The following is a 17,640-nucleotide window of genomic DNA, read 5'->3' as shown; positions in this document are numbered from 1 at the left end:
GTTTGAATGAATAAGAAAAGAATATTTTCAAACCTTTTCGAACCTACTGCAGTCACGGAACATGTCAATATTTTGACCGAAACAATAACTAGGAAATTCTTTTCCTCCATGTATCATAAACCGACTTGGTAAACGTTCAAACACCGGCCATCTTTATCTCGAAGAGGCGGTCTCTCGGCTTGCCCGCTTATCGTCCTCCGATTCTCCGAACCACAAGCGGCATCGTCTTTGTTTAAATTTCCTAATCGACGGGTCTGTAAACCGAACTGCCGCCATTAGCATTGCTGGTTCAGAATTCCCCGTTGGTACGTAGGGATTGACACGTTTGTCGCGCATAAGGATGTTGCCGTTGTCCATATTATCAAGAAAACGCGGTGCGATTAAAGGTCACTCTATATGTATTCGATGGTCCGTCACGGACCTGCACTAGGGTATACGATGGCAGTGTCGATAAATTAATTATTAGAAGCCTAGGCGAGTCCCTGTCGCCGATAAATGCGAAAACAAAAGCAGCGGACCGCGAGCTGCCTGAACGAATCCGAGGTTCAACGTCGCGGACTCTTCTGTCGTTCGACCTTTTCCATCGAGGAAAAATCTATCCCATCCACTTCGAAATGCCACGAGTGTTTGTTGCGAATGACAGAATCTTCTCATAGGCAGAGAGAAATTCTCGAGGAGGTTGGGCACGTCTCGAGACGAGCTCGAGGGACCGACCAGCAGAATGCACGTTTCCTTCTTACTCCCGTACCGAGATAAGTACTCGTAATTGAAATTCGAGCTGCATCGCCAGTTATGGGAATCTTTTCTCTTTTTCTGCTTTGTTGCATAATTAACCGCGCGCACAGTCTTGATCCGGTACGCGTGGACGCTGAATATTCTTGATAGACAGTACGAAAGATCGATCGTTGCTCCTTTAGTCGCGTTTCAATAACAGAATTCAATTATCGACTGACGAAGCGAAACAATCATCTTGCGAGTACCAGGAAGAAAATCGATTGGCGAAGTGACCGTTTAAATTTGTTTCGCGCTTATTACTATTCATAAATTCGTCGCGCAACACAGCATTGAACATTGTTTCTCTGCCGGTTCAGCCGGCTAATTCGAATCGGTGTCATCAAGGATGACCAACTGAAAATGAAAATATTTACGTTAATGACGTGGGATCTCATTAGGTAATAGGCACGTGTCAAGTTCCTCTCGAAACTTCGGTTTCCTTTCGAAACTTCGGTTTCCTTCTTAATTTGATATATAGCCTTGATTTTTTTATGTAACGTGCTATTTACGCTGTTTTCTATTCTCTGGTACACGATCGCAGAATCAGCCAGAATCCGATCGAATGCTAATATTCCCCTAAAAAGAATTTCTTGGATAAGCTAGATGATCTGATCTCGCAAAGACTATTCCTTGCGAAAGTGTCGGACAACTTTTAAGGTGCACAACGCTATTTAACGTAAAAATAAATACGCTCACGGATTTCAGACGACATAGATATGCGCGTTCACAGAGCGCAGATACATGCTAGAGATGGCATCATGCTTAGTGTCTCAGTTTCCTTGACAACGGGTGCAGAGTAGGAGAAGCCAATTTACTCGGGACTATAGCACGAACAGCTAGGCTTCAACGTGCTGCCAGGCGTCGATGCCTTCGAAAGTTTCACTAATCTATGTATAGTGTAGAGCATGGCCTATAGGACACTTGCCGCGCTATATCCACGCTGTCATTCTACGCGAAGGCGATCATTACGTGCAGGGGCGCGCATAGGTGTCTAATAGCGCTACGAAAGCACACCGATAGGGGCGATTCTGATTTGGAAACAGGAATGACAATTGATCCTCGAAACAAAAGGCGAGGATCTCCAAGAAAATAGTTTTGTCTCCGTACCGAAAATAACGATGCGATACGCCAGCAGTGATCGAAACCATCTTTACAAGTCGTACCTTTCCTTCTCCTTTTCTCTCCTCCATTGACTTCTGTTTTGAGCTGGGAAAGAGAGAAAGAGAGAGAGGGAGTTCCTCCTACGTTTCTCCCCTCGAGTCGACCTCGGACACACGCTCTTGTTTACGTATCGCAGGCTCCCTGTCTCGTCGCTCGAGACTCTCTCGAATCCTCGTTCTCATCCTCCTTCTCTCGTTGTCCTGATTTTAGTGAAGTGTTGCGATCGGCGTCCGGCGCGTTCGTGTGCCCCGTCCTCCTTACCCCCGCACGCGGGCGCGCGCGCGTTCACTGTCTCTTTGTCGCTTCCGTTAAAGGTGCGTTTAGACCGGTTCAACAAGGCGCCGTGCGACTCCGATGGTCGATCTTCGTGGTCTCACTGCGACAGCCTCTTTTTCAGCACGCTCGACACATGATTCACTTGACAGCGAAATTATCGATTCGGTTTCGAGGAGACAATGGTACCGAGCTGAGAATGATCACGTGAATCCTTAAGTCAATAGCAATTTGGACATATCTGAGTACTAATTTTCTAGTAACTGATTTAAATAATGCGATCTGATTTTTTGGAAGCAGACTGAATGCTTATAACAGCTGGTCCTCACCCCATTCTTACTACTTCGTACCTGTAACGTGAGAGTGGAATGGACAGCTATTATGACCTATGAGCATTTTCCGGATGACTTCCTTGGAGAAAGCGGATCATAGCTATTTATATTAGGTCCAACAAGATGATCAAGTTTGTCTCAAATAAGATCCTCGATAAATCGTCGAAAGCATCGTGCGGGTGGCGATGGCGATGATCGGAGCTGGATTCGTTAAAGCGAGGCTCAGAGACGGGTTCACGGCGTACCGAGCGAGGAGAACGCGACTATTATATGTCGACGCGCAACGACCGTGAGAGGCCCATTTTATCTCGTACAAGGATTCCTCGCTCGATATTATTCGCCTCCACCTCGACACGCATCGCCAGTATTAGTCGCCTCCTCGGTTTCTGTAAATGGGGAAATAGCCTTTGGGCTAGTCCACATGAATATGCGAACGGTTTCAACACGTTCGCAACCTTTGTACGCACGAGTGGCCTAGCACAAAAAACATTTGAAAAATGTGCAGTAGTCTAGCAATTTTTAATATGGTAGTACTTATATGCTGCTTCTATAATAGTTGCATAAAGTATCCTAGGATAATATTACACTTCACAGTTTCCATCAACAAGTTCTGTTCAATCTATGATTTCATGTTACAACACAAAGAGAAGATTAATCGAATACTTCATGATCTCCAAGAATAGAAAGTGGATGAATTTTCACCCTAGGGCTTAATTTTTCGTTTGACAAAAAATCAAAGTTCTAGTAAATTCTCTTAAATTGTTCCATAGCTTGTAAACAGAAAATGGACAATTTGGGACGAGAAGATATGTGTTAATAAAATTAAAAAACTAGAAAATTCAAATTAAACCCCACAATTGTTCGTTTAACTGCGATTTCGGCGCGTTAATTACATAGATTCTTTAGGTTCAAGGATTTAGAAAAAATGATTACATAAATACATAAAAGCCAACAGATACGGGTCTAGGAAGAGCGAGACTTTGATTTGTTGTTTCAGATATTATGATTGAAAATAGTATACAGTGCTTTACACTGAATCGCTAGTCTCTCGAATTCTCCTTTCTGCGTCTCCGAAAGCGGCATTGACCCACTTACGGTTACATTTCTTAAAAGAACGTTATATTATGGACGCCAGTGTTGCATTATCAGTAATTCAATACTCCTTCAATATTTTATAGTATGGGGGGCTGCAAATATATTTGTGCAATGTATTGGTTCGAACCCAATGTTACAGAAACCAAGGTATACATAAATTTATTTCAACAGCATAAGAATATACGATCCAAATAAATCGAAAACGTCGATGTTCGTTATCAAATTTGTGTTTTTGAAAAGGTAATGTAATTAACGTTAATATTCAATGATTTATTAATAAATAAACACTTTTGTTATTTATAGAATATTTCATAATTCATTTTTCCATTCAAAATTGTTTAATTTATCCGAAGATTAATATTTTTTTTAATTCCACATGTTTACAATTAGTATGCTAAATTTTCTTCGAGATCGTGTGATATTTTCAGAGTTTCCTCTAAATACGTATACATTATCGTCACTACGCGTAAAAGAATAAAGAGTAACGAAACTTGGAAGCAAACACGAATGTACCATAAACTAAAAAAGTATAGCAAGGATAAAAAAGAGAAACAGTTAATGATGATGTATGTAAGAATAATAAAAAGTGTAAAGAGGAAAGTCGAATAGTAAACTAAGGAGGGATAGAGTAATAAGTGCATCAACTAAAATAAACGTTCTAGTTAACTACCGCATTTAACCCTTTGCACTCGAAAAATTATTAATCATTAAAAATTATTAAAATTATTAAGAGTGTAACTGTTGTGCGAGTCTCAAGAATCAATTTCATATGCATAAAATGCATTTTGTCGTATAAAATAGAAATACTATAAGTTAGAAAAACGATTTTATATTTACGGTTAAAACAGTTTCGAGTGCAAAGGGTTAAACAAGAGTATTTCGATCACTGTATTCAATAGAAATTCTTTCATTTCGTGCGATCTTTCACGTTTCGATTTCGAGTTAATGAAATGATTTTTATTTTGTGTAATCATTCCAAGTTAATATTCGACAGTTTCAGATCTATCGATAGGCTTTCGATAGTTGAAGCGCGTGTATCACGAAATTTGAATAGCTCCGCCGCGCCGCGGGGAATGTCGCGCGTCTCCTCGAGTATGCGTTAATAAACGGCGTTTTAACGCGCGTCGTATTCGGTTTCCCGCTATGCGTTGCGTTCGCACCCGTGGACACCTCTCGATCCCATCGTCGCGTCGTTGTGTTGCATCCTTTTCTAAGCCCAGCGTCCAACGATACACGCACGCCGACCGGCGACGGACCTTTCTTCCTTTCTTTCTCTCACGCCAGCCGCGGCGCAAGCTGCGAGCAGGCCAGAAGCTTTTGTTGCGTTCTGAGTGGGCTCTAGTTGACGAAATATTGACATCCGAGAATAGAAACCCGTTGCGGGCTTTACAGAAGGGGCCCACCCCGCCCCCGGACGCTGTTCAGAGGGGAAGACAGTAGGGGAGAAGGAATATGCGAACGCGGGATAAGGGAGAACAGAGACGATCGAAGGGAAAAGGGCATATACGTATGTTCGACGGGTCTTCTTCTCGTTCTCTCTCGCTTTTTCTCGTTATTCCCCACCTCTCCCCTCCTCGCCCTCTCCCTCGCGGCCCCTCTCCGCTCCCGTTTTTTCTCCCGGAGTTGTATTCAACACGAATTTAAAGGGGGTGGGACTCGGATGACGTCAACCTTCAAAATGCTCCCTATACGTGCTATATCTGGACGTAAGTACGTTACGTGTATACTACGTATGTACAGGGTGTTTCGGAAATTTAATAGAATGACTGCGGAGATTTCGAGGTAGTAAAGTGACTAACGCGAATCCTTGTAACCAACTGGCAGATTGGATTCACTCGTTGGATTAATCGCAATCGACGCGATTATTAACGCTAAAACTTGTAAAGACACACCGATGGAAAATAATTCAATGATTTTATTTCTTTGGGCACGCAGAAATCTGAATAAATACGTCATTACGAGTTTTATAAAGTTTAAAAAATACAAAATGGCCCCTTTAGAAAATTTACAATGATCTTTAGTTATTTAGAAGTCACTTAATATTCGCGTAACCGTTTGTGCAGCGTATTTCTTTTTCGAATTTAGGATAGGAAAAATTAACCTTTACTAGAATATACGTCTGTATAACTGTGCGGTTTAGTCTGACAAAAATGAGCGCAGCCATATACTTATCAGAGGTAGAAAACGGGAAGGATCACGTTAATCATTTGCTAAATCAATTTTTTCGTCGATCATTTGACCCGCCGGTTTTCAAAGTCAACGGAAGAGGGAGAAAGAGCATCTCCTCTCGTTACCAGAACGAAAGAGAGCCTTTTCCGCTCGCGGTGTGTCCTCGAGACGCGATTATGGCACATCGAACAAAAACAAGTTCTAAATAATAGGGTCTCCGTCGATTTCAACGCGTCAGTGTTGTATTAAAACACGTTTAGGTAGTTATACTGTCATCTTTATGCACATACACGATAGCATACGCATGCGCTCATATATAAGATGTTCATACATACGGCTACATTGGAAGACCGCTGCAATATTTATGATAATATACTTAGTATAGTAAGTACCTTATTAATTTAATAGAGTATTAACATAATCGTATTCATTACATAGTTAATGAAAAATTAGTACGTGAAATACCAGACACCAAAAATCCGAAGAATTCCAAGCTATTTTCATAACTTTTCACTTTAATCCATTATTATATATTAATTTCTTAGTATCCGTTAGTTATGTTCTTGAGTTATGTTCTTTATTCATATTATGAGAACATTTAATTTAGCTTTTGCCAATTTTTAGTTGTTAAGACACGGTTTCATATGCCAGCGCGGATGGTTGGTGCATGCGTATTCGGTTATCATTAGCATTATCGCAAAATCAATACCAGATAGAGCGACAATATCAAACTGCTCAGAAAAGTATAAAGACCGATGGAGGCCGATAGTTGTGTGTAGACGGAATTTACGGAACACAAGAACGAGAATGAAATTCTCTTCATTAAAAATGTTACTAAGATGATTGGATAATATCGAAATCATAATTTTATTTTTAATACAATGGTACACTTTGAATGCGTAAAAATTACAAAGCTTTTCGTGAAGCTCATTCAGGATTGTATCATCATTTAATTGCATTTGTGGAAACAATCTACAATATGCGATCGTGTAATAATATACAAATAAAATGTAAATAATATCAAAATAAAAATGTATGATTTTGAAAGCTAATTGTGAAGAAAATTACAGATATTCAATTCAATTCTCTGTTTAAGCGATTACTTAAAATTATGATCATAAACGGATGCGATGTAATTAAACAGTGTATTTGATATCTGATCAATATTATGTTCCTGGTGATATGGTTAAATTAGCTTTGTTGAGTTTCCACGCGCATACGCGAAACCCCTGTTCGCGTCACGTGGTAACGTGATCTCACGGTAGACACACCAGGTTGCACTCATTCACGTGATTCCCCGAGTTTCGAGGATCCCTTATAACAATGGTCATCGTATACCCTTGTCCTCTGTAACTTCTTCCATATTTCCAAGTAATTTTCTCTCGAGTCTTATTGGCTTCAACTTTAGCTTCTACGAAACAACACTGTTTTAACACATACATACATGCACCGCTCAACGTCTTGCTCTTCGCAGTATTATAACTTTTCCGTATTTACTCGAGCATCACTGCGACTATGACAGTTAAAGTAACAGACTCGTGCTCTTTTACAGAATTTATGATGGTGCATTTAATAAGGATTTGTGTAACTTCTACACCGTAGTATGCACCTAAAGTGAGTAGTTCACTTGGTAGCATCGCTAAAATCTTGGCAACTTTCGGCATCTATATTTTCAATGAAGTTTGTAAAAAAACGAATATTGCATCAAAATCAATCCAAAGTTCGAACCGTGGGAAAACCTTTCTTGCCGTACTTAAAAATCTAATTTTGATAGAGGAAGACGTTGTGGAACTTTGAAAGAACTAAAAGTTCGTAGCTTAAACTTGAATTAATCCAAAATCTGTGAACGTTGAAATATCATCCTTACTGTTCTTAAAAAATCTAACTTTCATAGTCGAAGACATTTCTGTAGATCTTCGAAGGGAATGAAGATCTGCGTTTTGTTTCGCACACGACTTCGGAGGAAATGAAAAAAATTAGATTTCAAAATTGATATCATCGAAACTCTAAACCGAAAGAAAAATCATTCTTGAGAGTAATTAAAAATCTAGTTCGAACGGTTGATTCATAGAGAAAAAGAATAGAATGCAAAAAGCGAATACAAAAGTTCGAATAAAGAGGGGCAGAGAATTCTTCACGGAAGCGAAGGTTCTATTTGTGGCATTAGAGGGTGGTCGAAGAATCGTCGTCGACATGTTTTCACCATAAAAATACGTCGTGGAAGTCGAAAATCATCGAATATGGAGCATTCCCGGCCGCGATTGCACCGGCAAGCGGTATTTGTAACAGAACGGTATTATAGAGCGCAGCTACGGTGTGTGAATAGCGAGCACGTGCATTTCCCACAGAAAACCAATAGGGGCCTTGGCCAGCTGGGAATATGAACCGTGCAGGGTTCGGTCTGTCTTTCGGTCTTTTGGGGTTTGCGTGTTCTCGAACGGGGATAGAGACGGGAATACTACTCGAACGAACAATATTCAGACCTGAATGTATCGATAAAAGGGCACGACAAAGCATTCCTTATTCGACTTCCTGTGTTGGAACGTGTCTCGAAAAACGAGCGAGACTCGGGGACTACGAATCGACAATTAAATCCGATCGCGTCCTTGTAGATCAGAATAATATCGCTGGGAAAATAAAAATCGAATCGGTTAGCTGCCTTTAGAGTCGCCATTCCTCGTTCTCACTTATCTCTTCCGTGAATTGTTTTACAGTTTCACGTTAACAGTTTTATGCGACATACTCGAATCGCAATAGATTTAAGTCTGTCGAGAAAATTGCTTTCCCGCGTGTGCGGCCGGTTTCGAAATCAAATATCGATGAACGAATATATTTATTAATATCCGTTTACAAAGGTATAGTTCGGCCGGAGCCGCCGCGTGTGTCGCGCGATTTAAGCCGATGACCTTCTCAAATAATTCAACGGTCATGAATAACTGTCCGTATATTATCGCTGCGCTGCAGAAAATCGAGAACGTAGCGATACAATCGATTACTCGTACGGAACCGTTCGAACACGAATTTGACCTACAAAGCGATATCTATATTGTGCCTCGCATCGATGTGTGTTTCACTCGTTACTGAATTCGTTTATCACGAATCGTTCCGATTTCGCTGTTCCGGTTGATAAACCGTCGACAAGTTGTCGGAAACGTTATTACCTTTTATCTTTAAACGTGTAATCGTAGCCGAACGATTCGCTAGTTTCGGGACTTTCTCACGATCGACTTAATTCATTTGAAAGATGAGAATTAGAGATGTTTGCTCTTCCTTCGACTAATTTCGGACATTTTAATTCGATTGTTTCAGCACCTCGGTTATCGGTGAATCGCCCGAGCCGCGCGACTATAGTGCGTTTCTGTTTTTCCCGAAATTGGCAGCAAGAACAACATCAACAACGGCGGCGCTCGGCGTTGGGGTGCAGCCCGTGTTATCAGCCGGCTATCATAGCACGGTGCCACCCCAGAACGGGGGTGGTGGTTCGACATTTAGTGCCGCGGCGATGGTGGCAGCTGCCACCGCTACGGCCACCGCCACAGCCAGCGTGGTGGCCATGCAGGACCGCCAAGACATCCCCTCGCAATTCAATCAGGTACAGTTCGCTTCGTCTTCGTCTCTCAGTCTTTTGACCCACTCATCCATCATACGAATCGCTCCGGTATCGAATGTACATTACTATGTCTTCATGATTCTAGCTGTAATAAACAAAACCGAATTACACTATTCCCTGCCTATAATTGCGTCACTTGGGACGGACAACACGATTATAGAGAATAGTGGACACGTTTCTGCAATCATTTCACTGGTTATTTTGTTCCCTCCTTATTCTTTCGTAGCTCTCTTTCTTCATTCATCTATTTCATCACCGGCAAGATCGAAGCAAGATTCTCCAATTATCAACTAGCTCAATGGTCGATGAAGATGACGACGCGATCATAAGGAGGTCGATAAAGCGTGATTATAGAAAGGGAATTCTGTAGATTTAAGGTTCCTTTTGAATAGCAACTAATTAGCAGCATGACGTTCATTTGTTTATACATTCTGTTTTGGTTCCCTACTTGTTCTTACTGTTCTTGAGTTCGAATAAAGTGTCATACAGTCGTTCGATGTTTTACTCTTGGTGTATTATTGTTTCGTTGATTTTTTTTTTGTTTCTCCCGTTGTTGTTTCTGATTTCTATGAATAGAAGTAATTGAAACGAATCTTGTTACAGATGCAGAGCCAACATGGAATACCCCACCAAACGTACAACGCAGGGTACGCCCAAAGAGGACCAATGGCCGGAATGGGGCCAGTCGGGATGAGCAATTTCAATAGCATGGGCACGATGAGCCCAATGCACTCTATGAATTCCATGAATTCGATGAACAGTATGAATGGCATGAACTCGATGAATCCTATGACGATGGGAGGTATGAACGGTATGAGTGGTATGAACGCGATGACACCCATGAACTCCATGAGTAACATGGGCAACATGGGCATGAACAATATGATGGGACCTAACAACATGCAGATGAACAAAATGAGCATGCAGGTACGTTAGGGAACACCAATTCATAGAGATATGCCACTTATGTCGGTATTACTCCACAGATACATAAGATCACGCTTCCTTGATATTTTCAGGCTCAGCCTCATCAGGGTTATCCACGAAGATTAGCGCCTTACCCGAATCCTGCGATGCACATGGCGCAGAAGAGACAACAAGGACCGTACGCGAGTCCGAATCCAGCTGCGATGCAGCCGAGCTTCAACGGAATGGCGACGTCGCAATACCCGACCAATTACCCTGCAGCAGCAGCCAGGCCGAATTTTCAGCCTCAGTATCAGCCGATGCAGACCATGAATCCCACAGCCGCCGGCTTTGGGCCTAACTCGATGATACGAGGCACGAACATGAGGCAAACTGCGCCATCTTACAACACCACCGCTCAGGCAGCGACTAACCAATATTACAGTAGTAATGGTATACCAGTCAGCATGGGACCTAGCACGGTTGGCAATCAATTCGTTGGTCATCAACCGAATACGGGATACGCTGGAGGTGCGTCCTCGTACGGGGCGAGTGCTGCAGCGACCAGTCAGTATCAACAGGACGTTGCGGCGATGAGAACGACCGGAGCGGGGAGTTTGAATTACCAACACAGTCCTATCCCTGGTAATCCTACTCCCCCGCTCACGCCAGCCACAAGCATGCCCCCTTACATTAGTCCAAATCCAGATATCAAGCCCAATTTCAATGAGATGAAGTCACCGGTTAATATACAAAGTGAGTTCAATTTCCGTTTAACGAGTTTCTTCATTCGAATTAGATAAGCGATGTCCAATCGAAACTCCCTCTCTTCAGTTATCAGCACGAAGAAAAAGAGAGGTTGCTTCATCTGTGGACATCACTTCCTTAACTCTTTTAGCCTTTTTTAATTTTATTGTCACCATATTGACGCCATCGTCATCTATCTGATATCTAGCTCTAAAAATAGTAACTCAAAAATTCAAATATTCCAATAACTAAAAATTAATAGAAATTTTTCTTTACTTCTAGTTCTCCAAGGAGACTATTTTTAATATTCCTAAACGACATTGTCCATTGTAAAGTGAAATTAAGTTTTAATCACTAACGTAACATCTTGATTGTTATTCACAGAAGACGACGAGCTGAGATTAACATTCCCTGTGAGGGATGGCATCATTCTTCCACCCTTCCGCTTAGAACACAATTTGGCTGTAAGCAACCATGTATTCCAGCTGAAATCCACGGTGCACCAAACGTTGATGTGGCGGTCGGATCTTGAACTGCAGCTGAAATGTTTCCACCATGAGGATAGGCAAATGAACACGAATTGGCCCGCAAGCGTACAAGTTTCTGTGAACGCTACGCCGTTGGTTATTGATCGTGGTGAGAATAAAACGTCTCACAAGCCCTTATACCTGAAGGACGTTTGTCAACCGGGAAGGAACACGATACAAATCACGGTCTCGGCGTGTTGCTGTGTAAGAATACTTTCTTTGTCGAATTACAAGATTCACGGTTTCGTAAGTAGCGTATAATTAGATGTGTAATTAATTAGCCATTTATGTTTTTTCAGTCGCATCTGTTCGTGCTTCAATTAGTCCATCGGCCGAGTGTGCGAAGCGTGCTTCACGGATTGTTACGTAAAAGGCTACTCACGGCGGAGCATTGTATAACTAAAATCAAACGGAATTTCAGTAACACTATTTCGAATAACGGAATACAGTCGGAGAAAGATGTGGTGGAACAAACAGCACTTAAGGTGAGATACATTTACTGGTTCAATTGAATCATGTATTCAAAATCTGTTATTGCGACTAATATTATTGTTTGATTATAGGTATCTTTAAAATGTCCTATCACTTTTAAACGTATTACACTGCCAGCAAGAGGACACGACTGCAAGCACATACAATGCTTCGATTTAGAGTCGTACCTGCAACTAAATTGTGAAAGAGGATCTTGGAGATGTCCTGTATGCACGTAAGTTGATTTACTGTTTTCATAATGATGAATCCATTTATATGAGTTTAACTTATTATGCTGACATTGTACGCACTTGTTATAGAAAACCTGCACAACTGGAAGGTCTAGAGGTTGACCAATATATGTGGGGCATTCTGAATACTTTGAACACCGCGGAAGTCGAGGAGGTAACGATAGACTCTATGGCTAATTGGAAACCAGCGAAGAACGTGAGCGGTATTAAATCCGAAGAAGAAAGTGATTGCAAGAGAATGACCAAGGCAATGTCACCTGGGAGTATGAACATGCCTACTATGAATAATTGGGATATGAATCAAGCAATGAGTCCGTATATACCACCTGACATGAGCAGCATTGTGAGCGGCTCTATGATGAACAATACACCATCTACATACACAAACAACAATATTAATCATAGGAATTCGTCGGGAGGATCTTTCGATATTAATACCGGAACGAATACAAACACCAATAACGATTACTCTAATGGAACGGGACCTCTTTCGCACTTGAACGAATCTGTTAACTCTCTAGACCCTCTTAACGCTATGGAAAAGTCACTGAACGATCAGGTAAATAAACAGATTAAATTGACTATGTATCTGTATTATCTTACAACGTTATTCGATGTTCTATAAATTACTATACCTATTTTTGATGTTGCAGATGCCGCATACACCACATACACCTCATACTCCTCACACGCCTCACACACCAGGTGGTGGTAACAGTGGTCCACCTAGTGTTCCTCCTGCATCTCAGGAATCTACAGGGAATCATAACACGTCTGGTAGTACGAGTACAAACATAAATAACGATACTGCAGACATACCGTCGGATTTAAATTTCGATCCGGCTGCAGTAATAGATGGCGAGGGTACGGGTCAGGAAGCATTGAATGTGAGTGCTAAAATCATTTGTATTCTTCCCTGTTGTAACAGAATTGACAATTATATGTTGGGGCTGTATGAAACCAATTTATGTTTTATTTTACAGCTCTTGCCAGACAATGTTGTGGATCCAATGGAATTACTTTCGTATCTAGATCCTCCAGATCTGAATACCCCTCCCAGCAGTGGCGCTAGCAGTGGAAACCCCTCATCGAGTGATGATATATTGGCACTTTTCGAATAAAAGAAACAAACCAGAATCTTTTAGAGGAATAATCAAATCACGACCCTGACATTCAGAAAATAAGTAAAGAAAGCGATTAACAAGTTTGCATATACTTCCTACGAATATAATTCAAACCTGAACAAAAATATTTGTAGCGGAGGATATTGAAGCGTATTGGGGTCACACTGTGGGTGCTTTCACCTAATTCAATGGTACAAACAATCTTAGCTCTAATTATATAATATTCCTATTGACGAAGTTAGGGCATATTATTAGATTTAAAGGAAGAAGAAAAATGTGAAACAATGACTTCTAATTAAATAGTGGAAAACGAAGCACCGCCGTAGCGTGCTTGTTTGTAAAGATGTTATTGCACGGTTTACGTTTTTAGTCCTTGATATTGGGAATTTTTATTTCCAATAGCGACGCGTTCTAACATTGTGCCGGGCATATGTTCCAGAACTGATTCACCGAGTACCACAATTATATTAATTGTGTTCAAATGAATATAAATACGAATTTTTTAATACCAAATGTAGAGCAATCTTTTCCATACGAAGTTTTACATACGGTTTAAGGTTACAAACGTATTTGTTTGATACAGTAAATGTGCGATACGATCGATGAACTTATACATAACATATATTTTATATACATTGCCATTGGTCCAGCTCTTGATTCAGAAATAAGTTTTTACACGGACAATATTCTGAAAACATACTGGAATGTTCACGTTAATTACGTACGATAGATGAACCCAACATCCTTTTCGTCGTTGAATTTTTACGAATCGTATAGCACATTTATAGAGGTTTTACATAAAAATATGGGCTTCAAGCTCACCACATGCACAATATTGACATAATTGTAGGAAAAGAAAATAATTATTCTTAGCGTACCTTCAGAAAGTGTAAACGTTCTTAACGGATTTATGATTTTGGAATATTTGCTTGACAAAATGTGCTGTGCTACTTCAAAGGCTTCAATTTGAAAAAAATTCCCTGCAATACGATCTTTACCTCAAATACCGGTCTACTCGCATTCAAGGCTATGATGGACCTACATCACAACAGAATTACGATTGTACAGTAACTTTTGTAAATAAGTTTTAATCGAAAATAGATAAGGCGTTCATCTGTTGTGAACCACCCTGCTTATTGATGGATATAGCGCATATAGTGTTCCTTTCCTTTAGATAATTAGTAACAACAGATGAAAAAAACAATAATCGAGGGCATCGGGCTTCACACTGGATTCTATGTAATATTTCTAATGGTGTATCTTCGAAGCTTTTGAATTGGCGCAAACGTGTATCTCTTACTGCGAGAAAACAATATTTGTTTTGAATCATTTGTAATTTGAAACTAATAAAAACAAATTGAAAAGTTCTTAACTAACATTATAAATATGTAGTAAAATACTACAATGTAGTAAGCAAAATTTCTGGAGTTACACCAAAACCAATAATAATAGTTTAATTTTCCTTTCAAATACGAATAATATTAACAATTTGATTTACGAAGACGAAGATAACGAACTATTAATTATACTAAAAACTTCTTTAATAATGAAATTGATTAAATGGATGAATCTACGTAAATAAGAAAGCAATCATACAATAATACATAAAAATCAAATTCACAAACAAATCAAACTTTGCGAGTGATGATTGTATAATGTACGAATAAATTGCTATGCTATGTGGATAATTTAGTGATAAAAAATAATTAAAGCAGATCAATACGATATCAAATTAATTCTATGATTGGCACTTTCATTAGACAAAAATTTTTGTTTCCTGGAATAATTTGTATAACATGCTGCCAGAGTGATACCGCCCATAGCCCCACCCTGCTTGCGTAGTAGTTATTACATCTGTATCTTTTGTGATTAAAAGAGAAGATATACTTAAAGTGATTCATGTAGATTATACAAATTTTATATAAAAATGTATTTATATATATATATATATATATATATATATATATATATATATATATATATATATATATATATATATATATTCCAGTGTGCAACACTAGCGCACATTGAAGAATTAGATGCGGTCAAGTTTCTATTCGTATAACTACTATAACATTATTAAAAATAGGATAATAACAGTAATTATATTAAGTGCGACTATTGTATATTATCTGTATATATGATAAATAGATATAATAATATAAGAAAAGTGGCAGATACTTATTGGCCAGTTATAATAGTAAAATGATTATCTTAATTACGTCTCAGAACCAAAACATACATGCATTGTATGAGAATACTTTAAAAACTAGAAAATATACTATGTAAATGGCTGCAGGATAATAACAGTTCAAATACTGCACTGTAATTTCTAATAGAATTATTACTTACTTATTAAAGACATAATTATCTAAAAAAAAAGTTTATTCAAACCATAAGCTTTACTTAGGATTGCCAAGAAGTAGGCATATGCAACATTGTTACGACTGTACATAGACAATGTCTACCTATACCTACTTAATAATACCCCAAAATACAGAGTACATGGTCTTGGTTTACGAGTTGTAGAGCTTTATAAATATCTGGTACAATACGGCAAATTTATTATTTTTCCACGAATAGAAATATACAAATTATTGAGTACCTAATCTATTACTATTATGTACGATATGGCAATTAAATTGTGTAAAAATTTTCAAAAATAAATTACATTTATCGTATTAAAGCATACATACATTTGTATTACGACGATATGCAAAAAGGAAACGAATACTTGTGAAAAGATGGAAAAAAGTAATATTATAAAACAATAAATACCACGTTACGTATTGAATGGGATTTTATCTAATATCAATATTAGTTTCATGAAAATTTGTATTATTATAAATCTCTACAACTTTATAATTACTATTTATCTCTTGTTAAGAGGCCTATAATTTGATCCCACAGTGCGCTACTAAACATTTAAATGGTCGAAGATCATGTATGTTGTCTCATTCAAGGCCCAAACAAACTGCACTAAAAAAAAAATATTTTCATGCAACATGACACAGCTGTACCTACTTATGGCAAACATACCATGTCTAGCAGAATAACAAATCACAGATTATTTAAATAAATAATAGGCTTTAACAGGTAGTCAATATTTTCAGTTTGTTGTTTTACAACATCAGCGATTATTTAATAGATAGTATTAATTGGTTGCATATATTATATAAATTTTAGATATCCTAGAAATGATTATCAAAATAAATATGGACCAAGCTTTGATTATATAAAAACTTTCAGAAATTGAGAAAATAATGACAATTTTACACATCAATTACATTTTCCGTGTATTTTGAGTATGTGAAGATTACTGTCATAAATCTATAAGTATCGAATCGCTATTTCTATCTTAACTATTATCAATAGGAATCAAGATTGAAAATATTGAATATCCGGGATGAATTTAATTTACAAATTGAGACTATAGCAAACACATGAAAAGAAGTTGACATGCATTTTTGAAGTTCAAGTTTGAATTTGGAACATTTCTTTGTTTGAATAATTACTTGTGACAATTGCATTATGTGATGAAAATTACAATAAATAAATAGAAAGGTATCAGTGTATGATGGATCAATTTAATATATAATAATCCAGTGAAATATATATACATTTAATAAAAAGAAAAGTTTCAAGTTCAACTTCTCTAATAGAACAAATTGAGTGATCAAATTTTTCGCCCTTACAACCTTTTTATACTGATACGAGCTTTTATAAATTTAATTAAAAAACAACTACCTATATAACAAATTTTCATAGATCATATCAAAATCTCGTAGATAAAGTAATAATGTTTCATCAGTCCGTATATAAAAATGATTGTCTTTGCATTTATCATAATCGCCATAAGTGATTGGTACAGATTCGTGTAAATTAATATAAAAAGTGCGTGTTACGAAAAAAAATTTGACACAGATATCATTGGTTACATTGACATAAAAAATTTTAATACATAAAGACCAGTTTATAATATGTATGGCAAACACTACATTGTTTCTCGATACCAGTTAGAAACATTCAATAAAAAAGTCATAAAATATTGAAAACTTGTGGTATTCTTAGATCATTTTACCTATGGTCTGATCAATAAAAAGAAATACAGTTTCACATTAAAATATCGATATTAAAAAATCATTAATATCTACACTATGGTGAATAATATTAATGAATTTTCTATATCCCCCCCGTTTT

General features: G+C 38.3%; 1 protein-coding gene across 1 annotated transcript in view; it reads left to right on the top strand.

Annotated features, from left to right (window-relative positions):
- tna (Zinc finger MIZ domain-containing protein tonalli) overlaps nt 1–17,495 on the top strand; it is a 28,732-nt gene extending 11,237 nt beyond the window's left edge. The window contains exons 2-10 of the mRNA XM_033473885.2: nt 9,114–9,396; nt 10,018–10,341; nt 10,434–11,076; nt 11,452–11,798; nt 11,894–12,079; nt 12,158–12,300; nt 12,386–12,875; nt 12,970–13,203; nt 13,300–17,495. Of these exons, the coding sequence (XP_033329776.1) occupies nt 9,307–9,396; nt 10,018–10,341; nt 10,434–11,076; nt 11,452–11,798; nt 11,894–12,079; nt 12,158–12,300; nt 12,386–12,875; nt 12,970–13,203; nt 13,300–13,437 (2,595 nt within the window). The 5' untranslated portion in view covers nt 9,114–9,306 and the 3' untranslated portion in view covers nt 13,438–17,495. The remainder of the gene's footprint in view (nt 1–9,113; nt 9,397–10,017; nt 10,342–10,433; nt 11,077–11,451; nt 11,799–11,893; nt 12,080–12,157; nt 12,301–12,385; nt 12,876–12,969; nt 13,204–13,299) is intronic.
- The last annotated feature ends 145 nt before the right edge of the window (nt 17,496–17,640 follow it).

This window comes from Megalopta genalis, chromosome 6, assembly GCF_051020955.1.
Source record: "Megalopta genalis isolate 19385.01 chromosome 6, iyMegGena1_principal, whole genome shotgun sequence".
NCBI lineage: Eukaryota > Metazoa > Arthropoda > Insecta > Hymenoptera > Halictidae > Megalopta > Megalopta genalis.
This window is presented reverse-complemented; position numbering and strand designations above follow the sequence as displayed.